The 25610-nt window shown below is 56.4% G+C and overlaps 2 protein-coding genes across 2 annotated transcripts; both read left to right on the plus strand.

Annotated features, from left to right (window-relative positions):
- The first annotated feature begins 3908 nt into the window (after positions 1-3908).
- On the plus strand, positions 3909-9956 carry RABGGTA (Rab geranylgeranyltransferase subunit alpha). Its single transcript, XM_037129450.2, has 17 exons — positions 3909-4013; positions 4338-4394; positions 4558-4668; positions 5036-5160; positions 5354-5541; positions 5794-5997; positions 6297-6380; positions 6470-6552; positions 6640-6741; positions 6844-6949; positions 7027-7078; positions 7226-7314; positions 7440-7528; positions 7623-7739; positions 8323-8436; positions 8704-8791; positions 9698-9956. Exons 2-17 carry the CDS (start codon positions 4392-4394, stop codon positions 9844-9846), a joined length of 1704 nt encoding a protein of 567 aa, XP_036985345.2. The 5' UTR covers positions 3909-4013; positions 4338-4391; the 3' UTR covers positions 9847-9956.
- A 2359-nt stretch (positions 9957-12315) lies between these two features.
- On the plus strand, positions 12316-25273 carry TGM1 (transglutaminase 1). The gene is made up of 15 exons (XM_037129449.2): positions 12316-12423; positions 13133-13435; positions 13584-13772; positions 14723-14971; positions 15361-15479; positions 15613-15720; positions 16147-16321; positions 16732-16870; positions 17011-17114; positions 19102-19190; positions 19680-19833; positions 19934-20218; positions 20342-20502; positions 20865-21001; positions 24982-25273. The coding sequence occupies exons 2-15, from the start codon at positions 13135-13137 to the stop codon at positions 25208-25210; spliced, it is 2439 nt and encodes an 812-aa protein (XP_036985344.2). The 5' UTR covers positions 12316-12423; positions 13133-13134; the 3' UTR covers positions 25211-25273.
- The last annotated feature ends 337 nt before the right edge of the window (positions 25274-25610 follow it).

The raw sequence follows: 25610 nt of genomic DNA on the forward strand, positions 1-25610 counted from the left end.
GGTCCTGCCTAAATATCCCTGAGAAGGGGGGTTCTGACCCCCTTCTGACATTCACCTCCACTCCCTGTATTCTGGAACCCGAGAACCCCCTTCCGCACACCTATAACTAAAGAGTATAAAATAGGAGGATCAAAGCTGTACACTTAGGGTCTGTGCAGTTTTAGTAATACTCATATATGTGTACTTCACTGACAAATTTTACAGGAAAATGAAAAGCACCAGGAGTTTAAGGGAAAAATTGTAAACCATTTCATATCACCAGATCTAGAACAAGCTCCCCTTGACCTCAGCCTAGGTCAGGTTGGCGCCTGCCACATAGGCCCTTGTCTTACTTTAGCTGATATACTGCCATATCTGTCTCACCCCTGAGACCTGTCCTGTCCCATACTAGCCACTAGCCCCATGTGGTTGTTTATATTTAAATAAATTCAAATTAAATTAAATTTAAAACTCATTTCCTCAATTGTACTAGCCACATTTCCAGTGCTCAACAACCACATGGAGCTAGGAGTGACCGTACTGGATGGCGTAGATGCTACTTCCACATCACAGACGTCCTGGTCTAGCACGATGCTGCACTACACAGTAAGCTCCAGGAAGGCAGAGACCGAGTCTCTGTGGCCCAGCACTGTGTCCCTGGCATGCAGTGAGCCACCCTCAGGCCCAGTTCTGATGCGAAAGACCTCTCGAGTGATTGAATTAATAATGCACACACTGCCACACTGCACCAGCCCCACACCAGCTCCGGTACCCGCTTCTTCCTTCCACTCTCTGCCTCCAGAGCTCAACCCAGGGCTCGTGGTCTCCTTCCTCCCTCCAAACTATCTCTGGTTTGTGATTCAGGGTCCTAGAGGCATTGTAAATATGTGTGTGTACGTGTGTTGAGAAGTAAGAGTAGAGAAAGGATTGGGTTAGCAAGGGGTGGTTCCAGTTCTTAAGAAGCTCAAGTTTGAGCCTCTGGCAATGGCCCGTGCAGTGGGCAGGCACCCAGGCTTAGTTACGGTTGGATTCTGGTTGTGTTTCCTCCAAGCTGTGTGCCCCTGGGCAAGCACGTTAACCTTGGTAAACCCACCGTAAGCACTGCTTTCTCACTGTAAAATATGGATAAGACTACCTACTTCACTACCACACATGCAGTGAGTACATTAAGATGTCCGAGGCTCACTTGGAACTCAATTATTGCTTGTTCCCATCTCTACACAGAAGGCAGTAAAATTCTTTCCTCAAGCGTCATTCAGATCATGCCCTTCAGACACCTGCATGCTTCCCACTTACCCCACACAGGAGGCTGAATATAACTCCTAACAGCTTCTTGCCTTAAAGCAAGAGGCTTGTCACTGGTTCCATTGCTCTTATCTCCAAAGGCACCTGGTTCACCTTCTATCGGCCAGCCAGCTAAGTCTGTTTGGTTTCTCTTTCCCACCTTCACATCAAAGTACGTGCCTGAAATGCCTTTCCTGCCCTCTCTTTCCAAAAACAGGCCCTACCTCCTTGGAAGCCAATTTGTTCATGACGCTCACTTCCTCCTTCAAGCCTGGTTGACTCAACTTTCCCGGTTTCAAGATTGCTAATTACTAAAACATACTTCATGACTGTTTCGGCCTACATCCACCCCTTTCCTCTTCTCTTAGTGACTATGATGTAAGACGGTACTGCACCTGTTGGCACCTGTCTTCCCACGTATCTGGTTATACATGTGAGTGTGTATAAAGCAGGAAGCAAAAGCAAGTGGTGACAAAAAAAAAAAAAACAGTTGTTGAGGTGGAAGGGCTGGCCCAGACACAGGTTACTTTAATCTTTCTGAGTCTCAATTTCCTTGCATATTTGTCACCAAAATGGGGAAATTGCTACTATTAGTATTTACTGTGTCCTTACTCAGTGTGGGCGTTGTTCTAAGCACTTTACCTACATAATCGTATTTAATCTTCACTTCCACTCTAGCAGGTGAATATTATTGAAAAGGCATAGAAGAGCCCCAGCTGGGTGGTTCAGTTGGTTGGGGTGTCGTCCCATGCACCAAAAGGTTGCAGGTTCAATGCCTGGGCCAAGGCACATACCTGGGTTTCAGGTTCAATCCCAGGTCAGGGCTCATTTAGAAGGTAACCAATTGGTATTTCTCCCGCACACTGATGTTTCTTTCTCTCCAAAAATAAATAAATAAGTAGATAGATAGATAGATAAACATATCCTCAGATGAGGATTTTTTAAAAAGATATGGAATATAAAAATTTCAAAGTCACGCTTTCTTACCCAGATGTGAGTTGTAAACATACACATGCCACACAGACATACACTTCTCAAAAATACATCACACACACAGGCACACTGTCACCATGAACCCCAGGAAGGCTCCACCAGGAACCCTCCCTGAGCTGGTCCAGGCCACAAGAACTCTCCCTTCCCTAAATACCAACAGTACTACTAGGCCCAGCCAAGCCAGCCCACACCCTATGTGGTGTTCTGTTCATTTATTCAAATAAATACCCAAGAACTCCTAAGAACCAAGGCTAAGTATTGCAGAGGCAGGATCAAAAGTGTGTTCCTGTCTTCCAGGAACTCTGAACCTGATAGGAGATGCTGGCATACAAACCAAGGCTTACAGTAGGCAAAGGAAACATCAGTACTCTTATAATGACACATATGAAGGTCCTCTAAACCAGACTGAGGTATTTTGGACAACTTCCTGGTGGTGCTACTTGAGTTAAATCTATAAGACGAACAGGAGTTACCAGGCAAACAAGAAGGGCAGTCAAGAAGTGGAAACAGGCGAACATGTTTGGAAACCGCAATAGTGCTGTCAGCTGTGATGGAGAGTTTTTAACAGGGACGAGCAGGACAGAAGGCCAGAGGGGTGTGGCAGGACCCAAGTGACAAAAGGCCTGATGTGCTAACCTGATTCAAAATCTGTCCTGAAAAATTTTCAGGAGCCCTGGAAGGCTTTTAGGCAGAGATGTGACATGATCAAATCTGCATTTTAGAAAGACTGATCCAGCTGCACAGGTGAACTGGTAACAGAGGGGACAGGGTGGAAATGGGGGAATACTGAAAAGACTATCAACAATCCAGGGAAGAAATAAGCTTAAATTCTTACTGCAGTGGGAATAGAGATGGTTTTTAAGAGATATTAAGGAAAAGTGGGGAAGGAATAGTACCATTCATTACAATAGGGAAACATAAAAACCGAAGTTTAGACTGGATGGAAAGGAGTCAATGAAACCTTTTGCTTTTGGAGTTCAAGGTGTCTGAGACACCCATGTAATATCTAAGAGGCTTTTGAATGTGTGTGCGCACATGTATGCACACATACATATATTTTCATTCATTATTAAAGCTTGCAAGACAGCTGGGCTGGAGATGTCATCACCTCATGGATAGCAATTAAAAACCATCAGTGCGGATGAAGTCACCCAGCATGTGAGTCAGAACATGTGGGCCCAGGACAGGGCTGTTAAGGTTCTCCCAGCAACTTATGTTAAGGAAAGAGGGAATGAGGAAAGGGCCCTAAAGATAAACTTTTGGGAAAGAAGAAAGGGGTTAAGATGCAGGAGAAGCCAGGGCAAAGTGTCATGTTTAATAAAGTCAGTAGCGTCAAATGCTACAGAGGTCATGAAAGATAAAGACAGGAAACTCCATCCATTAGATCTAGCAACTAGGAGGTAGCCTGTACAACCATAATGAGGCCAGTGAAGTGGTGAGGGAGTGTTTTTAGGCTGTTGGAGAAGCCTCTTCAATTCAATTGCTTGCTGTTGGAGTAGCTGACACAAACTAACTGCAGCGCTCGCTACTTTCACACGCTGGCCAAGGCCGCGCATGCGCACTCGTACTCACTGGAGGCCTGTTTTCGGACCCCGCGCACGCGCCCTCAGAGCCCACCTACGCCACTCAGGCCCCTCCTAAGGCCTACAGAGGGCGCTGCGCCTTGGAGAGTCGGGGCGGGGTGCCGCTCTAGCTAGCGTCCGCGCTCGGTGGCGGGCGCCGCAGCTCCGCGTCCCCCACACCGCCTCTCAGTGCAGGTGGGTCTGCCCGCGGCGGGCGGGGGTGCTTGGTAGCTAGCTATGGGGAAGGCTGGCAGCGGTAATCTACATGTGTGGAGTGGACCCCATCGCCTAAATACCGTGACTCGGGTCCGGCCCTGGTGGACAGGGGCATGGGCAGAACAGCAGGGGTGCAAATCCCAGTCCAGTGGTCGCCTCCTCCTGGAAGTGCAGGGCGCCTCCAGAACTACTACTTTACAGCCCGGGGGTCTCAGACCAAGTTCGCGTGCGGCTTCCGGGGCAACCGCTGGGGGGCGGGGTCACAAGGGGCGGGGCTTTTATGATTGACACTTCTTTCCCCAGGTTTCACAGGCTGCCACTGGACCCCACCCCTGGCTTGAACCCTGAATCGGCATCATGGTGAGAACCCTGAGTCCAGCCCCTCACCTGAGCATGCCCATGACCTTGCCCCTAGTGGCCTTGCCTTTCCTTTTGCCTTTGTAAACCTGAGGCTCCACAGTGGGTTCCGTGGATCTGCTCCTTCAACTCAACTTGCTCCCTTCCCACCCGCCTATCCCTGTAGCACGGGCGCTTGAAGGTGAAGACTTCAGAAGAGCAGGCGGAGGCCAAAAGGCTAGAGCGGGAACAGAAGCTGAAGCTATACAAGTCAGCCACCCAGAGTGTCTTCCAGAAGGTGGGGCCCTCGGAGCTAGCCCCCTCTCCACGTGGCCCCCTTAGTATATAGCACAAAGGCCAAGAGTTGGGCCTTAGAATCAGGCAGCCTGGGTTCTGTCGCTTACTATTGTGTGACCTTGGGCAAGTCACTGAACCTCTTCGGAGCTCAGATTTGCTCATCTGTAAAATGAGGCTAATAATTGCACCTACTGCACGAGGCTGTTGTGAAAGTTCAATGAGAGAATGCATGTAACCCCATGAAGCGCTTTACATACTACCTACTGTATGGCATGAGGTTTACAGAATGCTGGATAGTTCTGTTTATGTTATTTAGCCCTGAAGTGGACGAATGATATGATCTCTGACCCTGCTACCTGTCTTCTCAGCGCCAGGCTGGTGAGCTGGATGAGTCAGTGCTGGAACTGACAAGCCAGATTCTGGGAGCCAACCCTGACTTTGCCACCCTCTGGAACTGTCGACGAGAGGTGCTCCAGCGGCTGGAGGCCCAGAAGTGTGTAGGGGTTCAGAATCCCAGGAACATGACCTTAGCCCTACCTCTCTGTCCTGCCTGGGTCCAGGGATAGAGGAGGAAGCGGGTAGCCAGAGGCATAGGCAGAGGGCAGTTGAGGATTGTTGCAGAAAATCAGGGGTGAGCTGAAGTTGGATGTTGGAGGTCCCTGACCCCCGTTCCCCTCTGGGTGCAGGTCCCCTGAGGAGCTGGCCGCTGTGGTGAAGGCAGAACTGGGCTTTCTGGAGAGCTGCCTGAGGGTGAACCCCAAATCCTATGGTACCTGGCACCACCGCTGCTGGCTGCTGAGCCGCTTGCCAGAGCCCAACTGGGCTCAGGAGCTGGAGTTGTGTGCCCGCTTCCTCGAGGTTGATGAACGGAACTGTATGTGCTTGCAGATTCTGTCCCCACAGCCCTCACCTGCCCCACGTCCTGGAACTGGAGCCTAGTAAGGCCCAGAGTGGGGAGGGATGACCAGGACGGCCTACTGAGCTGATGGCAAAGAGATTAAGGAGCCAAACTCTGTGGGATGCATAGAGGTCTTTCTTGGGGTCTTTGAGGGAACTCCACGGGTACCACTTAGGGAGCTGCTCCTCTTGCCCTGCTTCTGAGATGTGCTGTCACCCCTCCCCACAGTTCATTGCTGGGACTACCGGCGTTTTGTGGCCGCACAGGCAGCTGTGTCCCCTGCAGAGGAACTTGCCTTCACTGATAGCCTCATCGTTCGAAACTTCTCCAACTACTCTTCCTGGCATTACCGCTCCTGCCTCCTGCCCCAGCTGCATCCCCCACCAGACTCTGGACCACAGGGGCGCCTCCCTGAGGATGTGCTTCTCAAAGGTAAGCAGGGTTGGGTCCTGGGGGGGACTCTGCAGTACTGCCCTTCCAGCCTAACCCTGTTTCTGAACCTGCCGTTGGGTTTCTGGGCAGCTATTTCATGCCTGGCTATGGGGGTGTGTAAGATTCAGCTCCTGACAGAAGGGAGCTCATGTTTATAGGAAAATAAAACTGGTATATGTAGCTGCTGTACAAAGCTAGCCTGTAGGCAAACTGAGGACTGGAGGGACACCGAGGGGAGGGTGGGATGTTGGGGCAGCCAGGATCTTAACCACTGCCGTGTGCCTCCTGGGGCCCTGCAGAGCTGGAGCTGGTGCAGAATGCCTTCTTCACTGACCCCAATGATCAGAGTGCCTGGTTCTATCACCGCTGGCTTCTGGGACGAGGTGAGCAGTGGGGGAGGAGGCTGGGTGTTAAGGGCTTGGAATGAATAGAAGGGGATTTAAGGAGACCCAAGGCTGTGTCTCCTTGCCAGCTGACCCCCAGGATGCCCTGCACTGCCTGCACGTGAGCCGAGACGAGGCCTGTGTGACGGTGTCCTTCTCTCGGCCTGTCTTGGTGAGTCCTACAGCTTTTGCTAGAGAACGTGCACTGTGAGCTTCACACTTTGGGGGTTGATGGGGTCTCTCTTGTCCTCTGTGCCAGGTGGACTCAAGGACGGCAACCTTGCTGCTCATGGTTGATGAGTCACCCCTGCCTGTGGAGTGGAGGACTCCAGACGGCAGGAACCGACCCAGTCATGTCTGGGTATCCCAGGATTGCTGGGACACAGTGGGGGTTGGGGCAGACCTGGGTGGGACGATCAGAAAAGTGGCATGGCTGGGCATTTCCTTGACCCAGTGCTCCCAGCTTTGTGACCTGCCTGCTGCCTCCCTCAATGACCAGTCTTCCCAACATACATTTCGCGTCATTTGGACAGCAGGCGACATCCAGAAGGAGTGTGTGCTCTTAAAAGGTGACGTAACCTGCAGCAGCCCCCGCCCCCTCTTCCTCTCATGGGTGTCCCCTCGTACCACCTACTCTTTCTTTCAGGCCACCAAGAGGGCTGGTGCCGAGACTCAGCCACAGATGAGCAGCTCTTCAGGTGATGACAGGGAAGCATGCCTGCAGGAGAGGACTCTGGGCACCAGGCAACTGGGATGGGAGGCAGGGGGCTCAGGCAGGTGGTCTTACCCTGGGTAGGGGGATGCCCCGGGGCTGTGGGCATCATCTCTCCCCCCTCCACCCTCAGGTGTGAGCTGTCGATGGAGAAGTCCACGGTGCTACAGTCCGAGCTTACGTCCTGTAAGGAGCTCCAGGAGCTGGAGCCTGAGAATAAATGTGAGGCCCTATTCCCCTACTTCTCTCAGGAGGCCCCTTTCTCTGTGTGTTGGGGGGGACGGGGAATAGGAAGGGTCTCAAGAATATGGGAGCAGAGGAGGGGCCTCTTCCCACCCTCTTCGCAGGGTGCCTGCTCACCATCATCCTGCTGATGCGGGCGCTGGACCCCCTCCTGTATGAGAAGGAGACACTGCAGTACTTCCAGACACTCAAGGCAAGCTGGGCCTGCAGGAACAGATGAAGGGGAGGCCCTGTGGGCAGGAGGAAGGCGGCTGACACAGATTCCTTACCGACCTTGTCCCCGCCAGGCGGTGGACCCAATGCGGGCAGCATACCTGGATGACCTGCGTAGCAAGTTCTTACTGGAGAACAGCGTGCTCAAGATGGAGTATGCGGAGGTCCGTGTGCTGTACCTGAGTCACAAGGTACAGACTGCATGTTGCCTTCCCTGGGCCCTCATCCCGCCGGCCCACCCTTCCTCATGGCCTGGCCGGCTTTTCTGTTTGTTTCCTGGTCTGTCCGGCCTCGCCTTCAGTCTCAGGTGCCTTTCTGGACACTTTTTCCTCTGTTCTTTGGAGCAGGCCAACACCTGAAGCCTGAGTAGTTCCCAGAGATTCCTGACAAACTTCCCAGACTCTGTTTTTCCTCTGCTTGTAGTCCTTCCCAACACATCAGTTTTACCCCGTCACTGCAGTCCACCTCTGCTCCCAGCATCCGGCCGTCCAGACTCACCAGGGCCCTCCTGCCAGTGTCCATGTTTCCCCCAGCGCCCTCCTCTGTCCCCTGTGCCTGCTCCCACTCCACTGGCCACCTCGCCCACAGCACTCCTGTCTGTCCCATGTCCTTGACTTGTAGCCTGTACTATGGTGGGTTGTAAAGTAAGCTTCCCGCCTGCCCCACCCTCTCCTAATTTGGGGGCCCCAAGGGCCTGTGTGGGGCACAGAGGGCAAGTGCCTGAGAAATGATGGCTGAGGCCCCGCCCCGTCGGGTGTCCCATTCCCTCCTCAGGACCTGACGGTACTCTGCCATCTGGAACAGCTGCTCTTGGTCACTCATCTCGACCTGTCGCACAATCGCCTCCGAGCCCTGCCCCCTGCCCTGGCTGCCCTGCGCTGCCTTGAGGTAAAACGTGCACTCCTCCATCAGTGTCCTGGGTGGTCCTTTTTCCCTTCTTCTACCTCAGAAGCCTGCCCACCCTACAAAGAGATGCCCAGGTCCTCCCAGCCACTGCAGACCACCCCTGTCTTCCCCTTTTCGTCACCCAGCCTGACCCCAGGAACCCTCCCATGCACTGTAAGCGGGTCACCCTGGGCGCCCCAGTTGCTTGCACCAGTCTCAGGCTGACAGCCGCCCGCCCACCTTGTCTTCCCTACCCTGCCTGCTCCTCAGGTACTGCAGGCCAGCAATAATGCCATAGAGTCCCTGGACGGTGTGACTAACCTGCCGCGGCTACAGGAGCTCTTACTGTGCAACAACCGTATCCTTCCTTCTGGGTGCCTTTTAGACCATGGGTAGGGTAAGGCGCCACACTGGGAAAGGACGGACAGCAAGCAGGGGGTGCCCCCCGAAGAGGGATGGGGAGGGAGCCCTGACAGTCTAAGCTGAGGACAGGGGCTGTGTGGGGCTGTCCTGGACTTGCACTGTGCAGTTCTGAGGGGCCAAGCCATTGCCTCAAGCCAGCGTTCACAAACGGGCAGCCTGCAGATGGGCTCGGGTGTCGGGTAGTATTTTAAAAGTCAGGAAGTTTCATATTTTAAAAATTTGGAATTCTGATTCCTCTTAAAGATTTTAAGTTAAAGCAACCTTGGTCTGTATTTTCTTTGTTTTCCTTCCTTTTAAAGATTTTATTTCTTTATCTTTAGAGAGACAGGAAGGGAGGGAGAGAGGGAGAGAAACATCGGCGTGTGAGAGACGTATTGCTCTGTTTGATTAATTGCCTCGCACATCCCCCAGCTCCACCCCCTCGCCCAACTTGGGACCTGGCCCACAACCCAGGCGTGTGCCCTGACTGGGAATCAGACTGGCAGCCTTTCCGTTCGCAGGCCTGCACACTCAGTCCACTGAGCCACACCAGCCCGGGCTGGCCTGCGTTTTCACTCAGCAGTCTTTGGTCACTGCTGAGTCGTGGATGCCTCTAGCCATGGCTAGCCTTCTTCTTGGCCACAGTCTCCACCACATCTAGCACCAACCCAGCCTGCTCACTGTGCTTCCTGCCTGGCCCTTGTGGGCAGGTGTTTGCAGTCCCTGCCTAGAGCCTTACTCCCTCTAGGGAAGCGTGCAGGGTGCCCACCAGCCAGCCCACCGGTGAAAACAGTGATGAGTGCATGGGAGCAGACGAGGTCTGGGGCAACCGGCCAACCTTTCCTTGACTCTCCTGCCTAAGGTCTCCAGCAGCCTGCAGCACTCCAACCTGTTGCCTCCTGCCCCAAGCTAGTGCTCCTCAACCTGCAGGGCAACCCCCTGTGCCAAACTGTGGGCACCTCGGAACACCTGGCCGAGCTGCTCCCTTCAGTCAGCAGCATCCTCACCTAAGAGACCCTGCCCCCATCCTGCCCTCTAACTTATGCGACTGAATAAAGAATGGGGAAGCCGCTAAGGCTGCTAAGCGGCTGCTGCTGCTGCCATCACTATCGTCACCATTACTACTGCCGCCTTTCTGGAAAAGGGAGGGAGAGAGTTAGGTGTGTTGGCCCACCGTTTCCTTTATTTTATGCTCAGTCCTGCTATTCCCTGTCACGGAGAATCAAAGCCTCAGCATCTGGGCAGAATCAGGGTGAAGGCTAGATTCAAGTTTACCTTCTGCTTGGGTGGTCTGGAGCTGGGTCTGGATTCCAGGCTGGGATCCAGTTTGGGATCAGGTAACAGTTGGGTCTGGGCTACAAAGCAGCTATGTCTCCAACCGGAAGGGCTCCTAAAGGTTTCTCCCATGACCCCTGCACCTTCCAGATGCCCTCTGCCCAGGAGCCCTGGCTCTCAGTCACCACAGCCAAGAAGGCTGTTTCCCGGAGGAGGAGGTGCGGGCACCCTTGCTCTACCCTCTTAGAACAACAGTGTCCTTCCCCATGAATAGCATTATGCAGTTGAAGAGCTCTTTGAAACACTTGATCCCATTCGTTCATCATAAGCTCTCAGGCGTGAGATGACTAGGCCCACTCACTGTATTGATGAAGAGACTTGGTAAGACACGCCCAGGATTGCTGAGCTCAAGTCCTAGAGCCAGAGCTCTGCACAGGTTGCTCCAGGATTCCAGACTCCTTCTGTGTGAATGAGGAACAATTGAACAGAGCCCTGCCTCACTCCCTGAATCGGGTGTCTGCTTTCATGGTGACCCCCACCGCACACGCCCTTGTGCACGTGGGACCCTTGCACATTTGTGCTCACACACACACCCTTGTCCTGCCTGAAAGCCCTGAGGCGCTGGAGCCTCCTTGGAGGGGAAAAGGGAGTGGCTCAGGTTAGGCCACTGAGTCAAACCTGGCTGGGCGAGGGGAGAAAAAGATTGAAACCAAAGGGAGAGAGTTCGACAGGCATTTTTCTGGTTTCCTGGGAATCTTCCTGGGCCTGTGTTTGCTCACACACATCCAGCTCTTCAGGGTCTGGCCCCTTTCTGTGTCCGTAGCGATGCACAGACAGCCCCTCAATGAAGCCCTTTGGCTGACCTCCCTCATATCTGCCTGGGATTTTAATTCCCACTGGTGGGTTGTCTGAAAGTGTTGGAGGTTGGGGCAGACCCCCTTGCAGGGCTGAGCCTTGGAGGTGGGCCGGAAAAGGTCAGCGTGAGTGTGGAGAGCTTCCTGCCTCTGCCACACTCCCCGAGGCACCTCCCTGCCCGAGGCATCATCAGACCCCACCTCTCCTCCGTCGGCTTCCTTGTCTCTTCTTGCCAACCCTGTTTTCACTGCTTTCTGTTCGGTGGCCAGTGGGACACCAGTGGGATGGAGGAGAGAGGCCCAAGAGAAGGCCCAGCCTTCCTGCAGACCTCCCAGGAAAGCCTTTGTAAAGATGACTGGCCTCCACCTTGCTGCTCTCGCTCCAGAGCAGCAGCGGGTGTTTCCCCTGCGCCAAGGTGGGGTTGGGATGCATGCAGGGCAGGTGCCTGGAGCCGGTTAGTCAGGATTCCCAGGAAGAGTTCAGGGTTGGAGAACCCAGGACTCCCGCTTGACCAGACACTCCTCTCGGTGAGGAGGGGCGGGGGCCCCAGTTCCAACCTAAGCCTCAGAGTAAGGCCTCAGCTTCCCCCAAACTCCCTGGGGCCGGGATTGCCCCTACTCTAACCACGCCCCCCAATCCCAAACTTGGAGGGATACGGGAAGCTGGGGGCTGCTCACCTCTGCCAGGGGCTGTGGAGCAGCTGCAGGAAGAGGAGGGGCACATGGGTGGGGGGGTCAGAGGATCTGGCAGAGCCCACAAGTTCTGGGCTGGCTGGTGGAGCCAGTCTGAGGGCCGGGCTGCTGATGTCAGCAGTCTGCACCTTGGGACCAAGGGACTCCCTGGGCAGGACCAGGGCCAGGACCACCCAGCGTCACAGAGCTGAGCCTGACTGGGCTGCACGGGAGCTTCTCCACAGGGGCCTGAGGCCACAGGCAAGCAGCCTGAGCTTGACAGCAGGGGGTCAGCTGGATGGGGGTGCTGGTGAAAGGGGCTCCCTGCCCCACTGCCCTCTGGAGAAGGGACTCCTTAAGTATGCAGTCTGGCAGGGGTCAGCCTGGTGTGGCGGTCCCAACAAAGCCTTCCACTTCAGCCCCGAGAGACTCCGACGCCACCCCTACCCCACGCCCTGCCAAGCCCTAGCCCCAGCCACATCATCCCGTTTCCAAGGTTCCTCGGTTCCTCGAAAGGGAAAAGAGGTTGCAGCGGGGCCTCATTTCCCTCCCTAACCTCAGAGACAGCCCCAGGGGGCTGGGCCTCTTTCCCCGACGGGGTTGCAGCAACCAAGCTTCCCTTGCTCAGCAGCAGCCCCGCCCTCCCCCCTCATAAATCACTTGCCCGCCAGCCCCACACCTTCCACTTGTGCGGCGGCGTCCAGGGCGTCCGTCCTGTCCCATCAGTCCTAACCTGTTCCACCCTGACTGCACGACCCAGAGCTGCCGTCGCCGGCACCGCCACCAGGTGAGGGGCCCCGACCGGCTCTGGGCTGCTGGGCCCCACGACGCTGTCTGGGAGCCGCGCACCCTCAGATTTGGCCCCTGCAAGCTGGGGTGTGGCCCAGCTCCAACCTGCGGGGCCAGCAAAGCTGCCCCTGTGCTGGGACTCTGCGGGGGAGTGCGGGCTGGGGTACAGCTAGCTGCCCCTCTCGGAGGCTGTGCTGTGCGAGGGGGTTTGACCAGAAGTGGGGGGTCACCTGCCTGCCGTCTGCAAGGAGCCTTGGGTGGGGGATCTCTGCTAAGAACTGGGTCCTAAAAGTGGTCAGCCGGCTGGCCACTGTGTAGACCAAGGAGCGGTAGGTGGTGGGATCAGGACAGGGGTTGGTCTGTGCAGCTGGGTCTTAAGACTGTGACAAGCGTCCACGCATTTCCTGGGATGGGTCCTAGGGCAGGTTTCTTGGGGGGTGTCTGGTGTGGTGGATGCCTGTGTGGGGGTGAGAAGGGGAGACTCCCCTGCAATGTGGGAAGTTTCTCTAGGGAAGTCCGAGAGGAGTCTTCAGGGAGTGCCTCTGGACGGGTCTGGGGCAATCTGTGGTTCAAGATAAGATCATCTCTGTCATCTGGCTGAGCCCCGTTCAGCTGCGAGTGGAGGTTTCCTGGCTGAGCTGGCTGGGGTGTCTTGGGTAAAGGACTCCTGAGAGGGTGAGCGGAGTCTCCCTGCCTCTTCCACACAGACATGATGGGAAGTCCTCGTCCAGACGTGGGCCGCTGGGGCGGGAGCCCCTGGCAGCCCCCCGCCACACCGTCCCCAGAGCCGGAGCCAGACACGCGGTCACGCAGAGGGGGCCGCTCCTTCTGGGCTCGCTGCTGTGGCTGCTGCTCCTGCCGGAGTGGGGCAGATGACGACTGGGAGCCCCGCGGAGGTGGAGGGTCCAGTTCTGGGGGCCGAAGAAGACCCGACTCCCGGAGCTCAGGTTCCCGCCGACCTATCTCCCGGGGCAGCGGCGTGAACGCAGCTGGAGACGGGGTGATCCGAGGTGAGACTGGCCTGTCCATCTAGCTGAGAGCCAAAAGGCCTTAATGGGGACTGAGGCTCATCCTGGCATCTCTGGGGGCCTGGGAGGCTAATGATGGAGCCCTGGGCTCCCCATGGGGCTCCGCTGACCAGAAGCTGTGACTCTGCAGAGGGCATGCTGGTGGTGACCGGGGTGGACCTGCTGAGTTCACGCTCGGACCAGAACCGCCGAGAGCACCACACAGACGAGTTCGAGTACGACGAGCTGATCCTGCGCCGCGGGCAGCCTTTCCACATGGTCCTCTTCCTGTCTCGGCCCTATGAGTCCTCTGACCGTATCACCCTGGAACTGCACATTGGTCAGTGGGGACTGTGGTGGGGAGGGCGGAAACGTGGGTGGGGGGCCTGGCCAGCTGGCCTCCCTGCCGTGGGATTAGGGTCAGAGGGGTGTCTTTGGGCGCCTCCCTCATCTGATTCCTCGGCCTCTGCCAGATGAGGCACCTGGCAGTGTGTGTCCCTAGGGGTGTGTCGCAGGGACAGTCTTGGTGTCCCCATTCTCCTGAGCTCACCCACTTCGAGCCTTCGGGGGCACCTCTTTCTATTCTTTCTCTTCGGGTGTTCGCTGTGGTGCTGCTGCCTCCGTGTCTTTCTGGGTCTGCCCTCCTTGTGCAGGGTGTGGCCGTCTCCCTCTGCCCAGGTCTCTGCCCAGGTCTCCGTCCAGGTCTGTCTCTGTGTTTCCTCGGTCTCCGTGACCCGGGGCAGGCGCCTCCCTTACCGCGTTGCTTGGTGGCCATGGACTGTGCAGGCTGGTGATTACCCTGCTGCCGGGGGCGGGAGACTCCTCATACCCTTTGATTAGGCCTTGACCTTGTCCACCCCACCTCTCATTGCCCAAGTGCCCCACCACCTCCACCAGGGATTCCCTGGGCTCTCCAAGTGGCAGCCTGAGGGATCAGGCAGGGTTGGCCTTCCAGGCCCGGACTGCCATCACGCCCGGTGGGGCACCCGGACCCAAGCAGGGCTGGGACAGTCAGACAGGCGGATGGTGACGGCGGCCTGGTCTCTCCTGCCCACCTCTGAGTTCAGTGTCAGGAGAACAGGTTTGGGATGTTGGACTAGGCCTCTGCCTTGGCATGTGGGCAAGCATCGGGCGGGGACGGAGCTGCTCTCAGTCTGGAAGGTGGTGGCCCAACTCAGGGATACACACACGCTGGCTCATACACGCTCTGGGTGGGGCCAAGAGAAGTCTAAGGCTCCGTCCCCCTGCCTCGGGGAGGCTGTCCGACTAATGACTGCTTTCCCGTTCCAGGAAACAACCCCGAAGTGGGCAAGGGCACCCATGTGATCATCCCAGTGGGCAAAGGGGGCAGCGGCGGCTGGAAGGCCCAGGTGACCAAGTCCAGTGGGCAGAACCTGAACCTACGCGTCCACACCTCCCCCAGTGCCATCATCGGCAAGTTTCAGTTCACAGTTCGCACACACTCGGAGGCTGGCGAGTTCCTGTTGCCCTTCGACCCCAGCAATGAGATATACATCCTCTTCAACCCCTGGTGCTCAGGTGAGCCTGCTGGAGCCGGAGCAGGGGATAGACAAGAAAAGAGGCAAGTCAGGCTTCCTCTCCTAGGACCTAGCCAGGATCCCCAGGAGAAGCCAGCCCCAGCCTCCCCGTTGCCCAGGTGAGGGGATCTAGTTCCTAGGTCAAAAGGTTACCCCCTCAAGGTCACACAGCCTCACCTCTCCTGGTGAAGCACCCTGGTTACAGTCACCCTCCTCCCATCGTCTCTGACATATTATTCCCTCTGTCCTTCCTGGGAACAGTGTTTTTAGGCTAGTGGTGTCCCTGTTCTTCCTCTGTGGACATGAGCCCTGCAGAATTTGCCCAGGGGCAGGAGGCGGGGCCCAGAGAAAGGGCTGGAGTAAACCAGGTATGTGTATTTTGGGATGCAGAGGACATGGTGTATGTGGAACGCGAGGACTGGCGGCAGGAGTATGTGCTTAATGAGTCTGGGAGAATTTACTATGGGACCGAAGCACAGATTGGCGAACGGACGTGGAACTATGGCCAGGTACAGCTGGCCGAGGCCAAACGCACTCAGGGGCACCGGAGGCAGGTGGGGTTTGGTGGGAGAGAAGACACTGGCCAAGGGGTCCAGCTTGGCCACAGTGGGCTGCGGTCACCTCTGCCCTCCCTCCTTGCAGTTTGACCATGGGGTGCTGGATGCCTGCCTGTACATCCTGGACCGGCGGGGCATGCCATATGGCGGCCGTGGGGACCCAGTCAGCGTCTCCCGGGTCATCTCTGCCATGGTGAGCACCCTCATGGCTCTGAGCCCTGCTGAGTGTCTGCCTGCTGCCCCCCTTGCTGCCCACTTCTGGCCTTTCTGGTTCCTCCAGGACCCCCAGCCCTGACCTGCCCTTGCAAAGGGTATAGTGGAGAGGGGTCTCACTCCTCTTCTCTCCCTTGCCTGCCCCCCACCCCACCCTCTTGGCTCCTGTCCCAGCTCTTACGGAATGTAGGGCCAAACCCAACACTTGGCACACCCAGGATACACATTCCTGTGTCAGACCAGGGCTGGGAGGGCAGATGGCTCCGGGAGGGCTGGGCGGGACCCGGCTAGATCCTGAGAAATTTAGGGTTGGGGGAGGTTGCAGGGCCAGGGGCTGGGCTGGTGAGCACAAGGCAGGTCCTGAGCCGCTCCTCCGACTCCTCACATCCCATCCTGGCCTGGACAGGTGAACTCCTTGGATGACAATGGGGTCCTGATTGGGAACTGGTCTGGTGATTACTCCCGAGGCACCAACCCATCAGCGTGGGTGGGCAGCGTGGAGATCCTGCTCAGCTACCTACGCACGGGCTATTCTGTCCCTTATGGCCAGTGCTGGGTCTTCGCCGGTGTGACTACCACAGGTAGTGGAGGGACTGGGACAGGGGTGGCCTGGGCCCTGCAGGAGGAGGGAGGGAAGCCAGGCTCCGCCTTCACGAGCCAGGCCCAGTTGTTGCTCTAGCACAGGGGCAGGAGGGGGTGGATGGTAGGCTAGCCTTAATTATCATTAATTAATGTTAACAACCACGGAGAAGCCTAGGGGAAGGGAGGGGAGAGGAAGGGGACAGGCAGGGGCAAGGCCAGGCAGGTGGCCTGGCTTCCCCTAACCCCCAACACACCCCGACCCAAAGGCCTCCTGACCCTAGTGACCCCTGACCCAGCTCCGCGACCCCAGTTGCCCTTCTCCCCCTGCCATTCCTCACCTGATGCCTCACCTCTCCCCGGCCCCTGCCCTGGCCCTGGGCCCTGAGCCCCAACCCTGCCTCCTCTGCAGTTTTGCGATGCTTGGGCCTGGCCACCCGTACCGTCACCAACTTCAACTCCGCGCATGACACGGACACTTCCCTCACCATGGACATCTACTTCGATGAGAACATGAAACCTCTAGAGCACCTGAACCATGACTCTGTCTGGTGAGGCCGGGGCTGGGCTGGGCTGGGCCGGGCCAGGCCGCTCCTCCCTGCCAGGAACAGTGACCTGCGACCTGGCTTCTGGGGGTCCAGGGGCCCAGACGGGCTGCTCAGACTCAGCCCCCCCACTCGTGTCTGTGCAGGAACTTCCACGTGTGGAACGACTGCTGGATGAAGAGGCCGGACCTGCCCTCGGGCTTCACCGGGTGGCAGGTTGTGGACGCCACACCGCAGGAGACCAGCAGCGGTGAGGCGGCGTCCTGCCCGGCTCCTCGGGCCCACTCTGGGTGGCAGCCCCGTGTCCGCGCCCCCTTGGGCCTGGGAGCCAGGTCCCCAGCCCCCCACAGCCCCTTCAACCAGCTCTTCGGCCACATGCCCTTTAGTTTGTTCTTACTTTTCTGCATAACCATATGCCTCAGTTTTATTTATTTATGATGGTTAATAGACCGTTATACCAGAGGGCTCAAAAGTCAAAGGATTCAAGAGAATTCAGTGACAGGTTTCTCTCCCCCAATCAGTCTGCTATTCTCATTTGCTTTTTTACTTATATATTCTGGGGATAGTTAATTAAAGGACACTTTTATTTATGTATTCTTAGAGTTTAAAAAAGTGATTATTATAAGTAACACATGTTTGAGAGGGTAAAAAGTGTAGAACCGAGTAGCATAAAATGTTAATATTTCCTGTTCTCTCTCGGGAGGGTTTTCGTTTTGTTTTGCTGTGAGTAGATGTGTAGGTCCCACCACAGACCTGACATATCAGACCTGCCAGGGATGGATTCTAAGAATCTATATTTGAAAGTTCCCCTGGTGATGAGATCAGCTGGGTTTGGGGCCCTCTCCCAGCCCTTTTGGGACACGTGGGAAATGGTGCTCAGAGAGGCGGGGTGACTTTCCCTAGGACACAGAGCATTAGGTCAGCAGCACAGCAAAGCCAGTCCCTGACTCCCTTCCTTCTTGACGTGCGTTCTCACTTTCACCAAGTCCTCTTCCGTCTGTTCCATTGCTCACCGCGAGTAATATGTGTGGTATAAAAAAACTAGGATTCAGATTGGCTCAAAGAAGAAAGCAGCCCCTGTACCCAGCCCTGAGATCTAACTACTGATGACATAACCTACTAGTACCTTTTCCACAAGACACTTGGTGGCGAAAGTTAGACCTGCCGTACGCTGTGTTCTCAGACAGGCCCTGCCCGTCCCACCCAAGCACTGCAGCCCCAGGCAGCCCCCCAGCCCCTCTTCACCCTGGGGAGGAGGGCCCTCATTCAGCCCACGTGTCTCCCCTGGTCTCTGGCCAGACCCCTCCCTTTCAACCGTCTCTATGGACAGCGCCCCTGAGTTGTGCAGCCCAGTGATGCCAGCGATGCTGGACAAGGCCAGCGCAGGACACTGGGAGAACTGAGTTGGTCCTGACTCTGGAAAGTGGTGAGGTGGGCAGCTGGCAGGGGCTCTGGGGCCGGCCAGCCTGGGGCTCCTTTCCAGCTTGATTACTTCTTAGATAGGTCATCTTGGGCAGGTTCTTTGCATCTTTGGGCTTTGATGTTCTTGTTTGTAATATGAGGATAATGCGCACCATATAGGGTGCTCGGGAGGATCGAATGAGAAATGATACATTAGAGAGACTAGCAATATGCCTGGACCACAGTAAACATTTAGCTGCTCTGCTCTTCGCATCCAGCTGTCTTGTGAGATCCAGCATCTACCCTGCCTCTCTGCGCCTCAGTTTCCCCAGTGCCAGGTGTTTTCTAAGACCCCTCACTCACCGTCCGTGTCTCTCCTGCCAGGCCTCCTCCCCGTCAGCCCTCTCACCTAAAACGCCCCTGAGCACGACGCGGCCAGACTGTTTTCCACCAGCCTCCCACCCCGCCTCGTGGCTGAGGAGTTATCCGTCTGCCACTAGCAAGCAGAGTTACTGTGGGCTCTGATGTGTCTTGACACAGAGGGTCCTGAGCTCTGGGGTCACAGACAGCTGACACCCAGCTCTAGCCAGTGGAGGACGAGTGTGTTGATGACCTGGCTGACAGCACAGGCTTGTCCCCAGGACTGGCCCTGCCACCCACTGACCGAGGCCAGATGGAACCTCACTCCTCTGTCTCTCCTCCCTGGATGGGACGGGGTGACGGCTGACCCCACGGCAGTGGGCACTAGGCCTGGACGGGCGGGCCTCTCCCCAGGATCTGAGGGTCCCCCATGGCCTCCTGGAGCTCTCACCTCCATCCTGCCCCGACTCCCCCAGGCATCTTCTGCTGCGGCCCCTGCTCTGTGGAGTCCATCAAAAACGGCCTGGTCTACATGAAGTACGACACGCCCTTCATCTTCGCCGAGGTGAGCGTCACGCCCCACGTGCCTTCCTCAGCAGAGCGGAGGCTGGAGCACTGCTACAGTCCTGGGCCCTCTGGCCCTGACTTCCCCACTGACCAGCCAGCTGCGTGTCCTTGGGCAAGTCATTCTAAGAGCCTTAGTTTCCCTCAACTGTAAAAGGGAATAATAATGGCTGCCGTGCTTCCTACACTCAGGATCAAAAGAAATAATTGGGTATGAAACGGCTTTACGGGTCATAAAGTCAGCGAATGTGAGCATAAAGGATTACTGTTATTAATGCCAAAGTGCTCCGGCAGGAGCCTCCCAGACCAGCCTCCCTGCTCTCGGCTTCGTTGGACTCAGTTTGGAAAGTCTCCCTGTTAGGCTCTGCCAGGAGGCTCCCAGCCTTTACCTAATGCTCCCGGTTGCTTTGAGGATCAAGAGGAGGTAGCTGGAGTCAGATCCGACCTCAGGCCCTGTGGCTGCTCACACTCCCCTACCCTCTCCCACCAGGTAAACAGTGACAAGGTTTACTGGCAGCGACAGGACGATGGCAGCTTCAAGATCGTGTACGTGGAGGAGAAGGCCATCGGCACGCTCATCGTCACAAAGGCCATCGGCTCCAACATGCGGGAGGATATCACCCACATCTACAAGCACCCAGAAGGTACCCGACCTGGCCAGCTCAGGCCCATGCAAATGTGCCCACCGAGCACTCACCCGCCCTCACAGTGGCGGTCATCTCAACCTTGACCCTCAACCCCCAGGCTCAGAAGCAGAGCGGAAGGCAGTGGAAACGGCAGCCGCCCACGGCAGCAAACCCAACGTGTACGCCACCCGGGACTCGGCCGACGATGTGACGATACAGGTGGAGGCCCAGGACGCAGCGATGGGGCAGGACCTGACGATCGGTGTGGTGCTGACCAACCGCAGCAGCAGCAGCAGCCGAACTGTGAAGCTCCACCTCTACCTCTCAGTCACCTTCTACACCGGGGTCACCGGGTCCACCTTCAAGGAGAGCAAGGAGGAAGTGGTGCTGGCCCCGGGGGCCTGTAAGTGTTCCTTCCCCATCCCTGCCCGCAAGATGGCCAGCACTCAGGGCCATGGACATGGGGACTCTGGGAGGCCATGTCCAGGGAAGCAGGCCCTCATGACACCATGTCTCCTCTCCCCAGCGGAACGTGTGACCATGCCTGTGGCCTACAAGGAATACCGGCCCCACCTCGTGGACCAGGGGGCCATGCTGCTCAATGTCTCAGGTCACGTCAAGGAGAACGGCCAGGTGCTGGCCAAGCAGCACACCTTCCGTCTGCGCACCCCGGACCTCTCCCTCACGGTGAGGGTGGCTGGCTGGAGCGTGCGGGACAGCCGGGGGCGTAGGGAAGCTGGAGTGGGGGGCAGGGCACCAAGTCGGGAACGGGCTGGCCTGATGAGCGGTTCCAGGAGGAACAGGTCAGGGACCGGCCCTGGGCTCCCAGACTTCAGTTTTCTCATCGGCGAGATGAGATCTCATCTCCCCGATTCTGCGGCAAGTTCGGGTGGGGAACGGCTTGGAGTTTCCCCGCCGGCTGACGCAGAGCCTCCTCTCAGGGGCAGACACGTGGGAGTCAGGGAGGTTTTAATCCCCTCTGGTGCGGCGTATGGACCCCATGTATTTGGCCGGGGTCTCTGATGGGGCGATGGGTGTCTTTCTCTCAGTTATTGGGAGCGGCTGTGGTCGGCCAGGAATGCGAAGTACAGATTGTTTTCAAGAACCCGCTGCCTGTCACCCTCACCAACGTTGTCTTCCGGCTCGAGGGCTCCGGGTTACAGAGGCCCAAGATCCTCAACGTGGGGTGAGTCTGGCGTCCCCTCGCCCGCCTAGTGGGCTGCCCTGGGCCCCTCCTGGCTTCCACACCTGGTCAGGATGGCCCTGTCTGTCAGAGTCCACCAGCACAGCTTGGGGGCCAGCCAGCAATACCTCCTGACTCAGTTCAGCCCGGGCAACACGTCTGAGGAGGCCTGCTGCGTGCGTGCTGCTGTGCCGGTCCCCGCCCCGCCTCACCGTCTCATTAGGGAGCTAAAACTTCACATAGGGGCCATTAGCAGCTCATCCCTAACATTGCCCGGCACTCAGCAGTTGACCAGGCACTTTCAGGAATATTTTTCTCATTTGGGAGACCATAAAAACCCTTTAAAGTACATTACAGACTGTCATATAGTTCAAAGCAAAGCTTTGGGATCCTAAAAACGGGTTCAAGTCCCACCTCCATCACTCACTGGCTGTGTGCCCTTGGGCAAGTGTCTTTTCGCCTCTGAGTCTCATTTTTCTCACCTGTGACGTGGGGATAACAGCAGGACCCAGTGCTGAGGACCATTGTGAGGATTAAGTGAGATGATGCGCATAAAGCATTTAGCATGTGCCTGGTACAAAGTGCTCCACTGGGAGCTTTTATTTTGATCATTGCCGCCATCCGCCCCATTTTACAGAGGGGGAACCTGACGGCCACATCTCACAGTTCACAAGGGCCAGACTCTGCTCTGCCCCATGGCGCACGCCCTGTACAGGCTCTCAAGCCTGTTGCTTGCTTTGTGCCACGAGGGCTGAGCAGCAGTTCCAGAGGAGGGGGCCCTGCAGCCCGGGCCCCTTCCAGCCCACCTGGACCTGATCCTGGGCCAGGCGAGGTCCTGCAAGGGCTGACACAGTGCTGTGTCCTGGGCCCTCGCTGCCATCTCTGACACAGACCCACACACACTGCCCTGTCCCTCCCCAGGAGCAGCACGGAGGGAAAGCAGGGGAGGCCAGGGGCTGGCATTTGAGATCAGTGTTCTGGGGACAGGGGCCTGCATTTTCTCCCTTAGACAAAGAGAGTCTGAGGGAAAGTGGTGGTCCCTGTGGCGGGGCTGGGTGGGGGGAACAGCCGGTCCCTGTCCGCCCCGCCCTTCTTTCCCCCACCCACACGCAGCCACAGCAGGCTCTGCCTCGCTGGGGGCCTCCACTGTTGCCAACAGGACAAAGCTGAAAAGGCTGTTTCCCTGATCCTTGTCCAGCCTGAACCCTGGATGATGTCGTATGTCACAAAGGGGTGCCTTCCCTGTCCCCCTGGAAGACTGGGGCAGCTTAGAGAGTGGAGCTGGGACTCCCCGATAGCTCCCCCCGCAGGCATCTCTCACCTGCAAATGATGGAGGGAGGACCTCCTGTTCTGAGGGGTCCCCAGAGCCAGACTCCCATCGGCAGCCCTGCCAGACCTTTGAGTCTTGCCCCTGCCTGGGGGTAAGAAAAAGACCACTGAGCGAGCAGGGAGGCCTGGCCCCGCTCTTCACCTGCGGCCTTAGGTACATCCTCCCTTCCCACTTAAAGGCCCGAGTCTCCCCACCAGTAAATGGGAGAGTTGGATGATGGTTTCTCAAGGCAGGTTCTCCTTGCCTGTGGCTCCTCAGCTGCTGCCAGCTCAGTCCAGGGCCACCAGGGCCATAGAGAACCCCAGGGGGACGTCCCTGGGCTGCTGGTTCAGATATACTGGATTCCAGGATGGGTGTTGCTTCGCTCCCGTGTGCACATCAAAGCCTGTGGTAAAGAATCCCATTAGAGCAGGTGTGCCACCCAGCATGGTGACTAGCCACTTAATAAACATTCCAGAACTTACTCCTCCAGATAGCTTTTGTCACCACCAGACCAGTCACCAGGAGAGGCTGCAAGTCTGTTCCAAGCCCTTCTCTGGAATTTCCCCCAGAGCCTGAATCATATTCTCTAGAGGGTGTCTCTAGGGCAGCCTTCCTCCATCAGAAAGAAAGCTTGGCTGTAAAGAAGGGATCAGATGCGTGTGTGTGTGACTGGGTGCTTGTGACGTGTGGTTTTCATGGACTCTGGAGAAAAATCCAAAAGGAGTTTTAAATAATGTTCCAAGCCCTGGCAACATGGCTGAACAAGTGCAGAACTGAAGGACAGTGCTAATTTTGGATCTCCAAAAATGTCTGCTTTCTGGTGTCTCTGTCAGGGAGTTGGTTTCCTTGCCTGAACTCGCTGTCACAGACACAGTCCAGCTCCGGCAGCTGGTGCGCAGCTAGAACTCACAAACAGGGGTAAACGTCTCACCTGCCACATAGACCAGGGCAGGGAGAAACCTTGACATCCTATGCTGAGACCTGGAAAACCATTCCCCTTGGGAATAATGTTATACATAAAGGCCATGTCCTGAAAAAGCACAGTGTGATTACAGTATAGGACAAGAAGACCTTTGTTATCTGTGGAAAAGTGGGCACAAATTAAAAACACAAATTTGTAGTCTGCCAGAGTGTAGCCTATCTGCTACATTGTAGACTTAATTTCTAGTTCTCTGTCATGATCGAAAATCTAGAGATTAGGTCCATAACTTAACAGTTAGGTTTATGTATCTCTCTACCTCCCCCTGCTTCCCTCCTTCATGAAGCTTGGAGGGACTTTCAAGAGCATCTGAACCCACCCTCTTATTTTATATTCACTTCTATTTCACAGACCAGAAAGTGAGGATCAGAGAAGTTCAGTAACTTGTCCTAAGCCACACAGCTAACAGTGGTAGAAGGAGTACAGAGCAGTCCAGGGATGCCCCTTGTAAGCAGGCCCTGAGCAGGGAGATCGCATCCCCGAAGTTGGGGTGTTGATTCATTCCCTTGGAGGACTGAGGTGTCCACACAGGGTGTGGCTCCAGAGAGGATCCCCAAGGCGGGCTTGGGCTGAGTAGGGAGCCAGAGGTACAGGTTTAGGCAGAGGCAGGAAAGGACAGATGCTAAAAGGCAGGAGCAAGTGCTGTGTAAATGCAGTCGCATCTCGTGTACGAAGCACACATGCAGGTTGCTGAGGGAGCTCAAAGAAAGGCCAGGTTCATTTTCCTGAGGGGAGGAGGTGCTCAAGGGAGCCCTCCCGGAGGAGGTGGTGTGGGCCTGCACTGGCAGCCAGAGCAAGCACAGGAAAGGGCGGTTCAGGGGAGGGAAGGAACCCATCGGGCTGCTGGGCAGGAGGAATGGTGGGGGACGGTGCAGCCGCACAGGCAGGCTGAGTCAGAGTGAGCCTGCGTGTCAGGTTAGGGACCTGCAGTCTCATTCCATGAGCACCAAGGAAGCCGAGTCCTTGAAGGGTTCAGTTCAAGTTCAAAGAGAATGGAAAAATGAGATGGGAGGCAAGGTCATTTGGAAGGCTGGTGAAACTATGATTCCCAGAGGGGTGGCCTCACAACAGATTTTCAGAGATCCATGAATAAGGGAGAGAAGAAAGGCACTGAAGTATGTGTGTGTGTCAATATGCACACAAACATGTGTGTCAATTTAAACATGCCACCTACCTGTTCTTGGGAAGGACTTTCATTTTGTTCTGATAACATTTTCTCAATGTTTTGGGGTATTACAATTTTTCTTTGGAAAAATTCTTGTGGCAGAGGGTAATTAATTTTTCTCCACTTTCTTTTTTGGTAAAACCGGCCGTGTTTGGCAGTACTGTTTTAAGCCCCAAGTCTCCACATGAAGTTCGCTTGGCCTTGGAAACCCCGTGCGGGGTGGGGATGGTCTGGTTAGGCAGCAGTGGCCGTAAGAGACAGCAGCGCAACAGTTTTGTCCGGTGTCTGTGGGAGAAGGAGGCACCCAGGCGTGACTGGCAGATTTCTAGCTCAGGCAGCTGCGTGGGTGACTGCTGATGTGGCTGAGTGGAGGCGGCCTTGGGACTCAGGCTTTGTCCTGGTCTTGGGTGTGGGGATTCAGCCGAGTCCAGAAGTGCCTGAGGGGCTCCGCCTCTGCACCTCTTCTTCCTGGCTGCCCACTCCACCCCCAGTCGCCCCAGGCCCGTGACCCTCTCTCTGCCCACAGGGACATTGGGGGCAACGAGACGGTGACACTGCGCCAGACGTTCGTACCTGTGCGACCTGGCCCCCGACAGCTCATTGCCAGCTTGGACAGCCCACAGCTCTCGCAGGTGCATGGCGTCATCCAGGTGGACGTGGCCCCAGCTTCCGGGAGTGGGGGCTTCTTCTCAGGCACTGGAGACAACAGTCGCGCCGAGGAAAGCATTCCTATGGCTTCTCGAGGTGGGGCTTAGCCCTGGGCCAGGAGCAACAGGACTGGAGTCAGATGAACAAGGACACCGCCTCGATGAGACAGGGGTCCGGCTCTCCGGGGTGCAGGCGGGGAGGCCAGGACAGCGGGGAGGGAGCCCATCTTCACCTGCCCTGGGTGGCACAGGAGCTAATAAACTGTTTTTTAATGAAGCTGCTGTTTGTCCATCTGTCAGTCCATGCTGGATCAAGCCGTGTTCCAGGGACACATGTGGCATTTCTGGCGCCCCTGGTTCTGAGAAGCATGGCTGGCAGGTCAGGTGAGACCAGCTCAGCAGCTCTTGAGATCGGACCTGCTTGGCATCGTGAAGGCCTCCCGTGCTTGTCTGACCAACCCCCACCCCCATCCCAGGGTGCTTCTACTTCCCAAAGCCCTTTTGAAGC

Source organism: Artibeus jamaicensis, unplaced genomic scaffold (assembly GCF_021234435.1).
Source record: "Artibeus jamaicensis isolate MK-2021 breed Jamaican fruit bat unplaced genomic scaffold, CSHL_Jam_final contig_887, whole genome shotgun sequence".
NCBI lineage: Eukaryota > Metazoa > Chordata > Mammalia > Chiroptera > Phyllostomidae > Artibeus > Artibeus jamaicensis.

Excerpts from the sequence above, each read along its gene's own strand:
- RABGGTA (XM_037129450.2), top strand. Across the intron at positions 4,669-5,035 it reads CCCAGAGTGTCTTCCAGAAG|CGCCAGGCTGGTGAGCTGGA; the intron begins GTGGGGCCCTCG and ends CTGTCTTCTCAG. Across the intron at positions 5,542-5,793 it reads CGAGGTTGATGAACGGAACT|TTCATTGCTGGGACTACCGG; the intron begins GTATGTGCTTGC and ends CCCTCCCCACAG.
- TGM1 (XM_037129449.2), top strand. The coding sequence starts at position 13,135 with ATGATGGGAAGTCCTCGTCCAGACGTGGGCCGCTGGGGCGGGAGCCCC. Across the intron at positions 13,436-13,583 it reads TGGAGACGGGGTGATCCGAG|AGGGCATGCTGGTGGTGACC; the intron begins GTGAGACTGGCC and ends GTGACTCTGCAG. Across the intron at positions 13,773-14,722 it reads CACCCTGGAACTGCACATTG|GAAACAACCCCGAAGTGGGC; the intron begins GTCAGTGGGGAC and ends TTCCCGTTCCAG.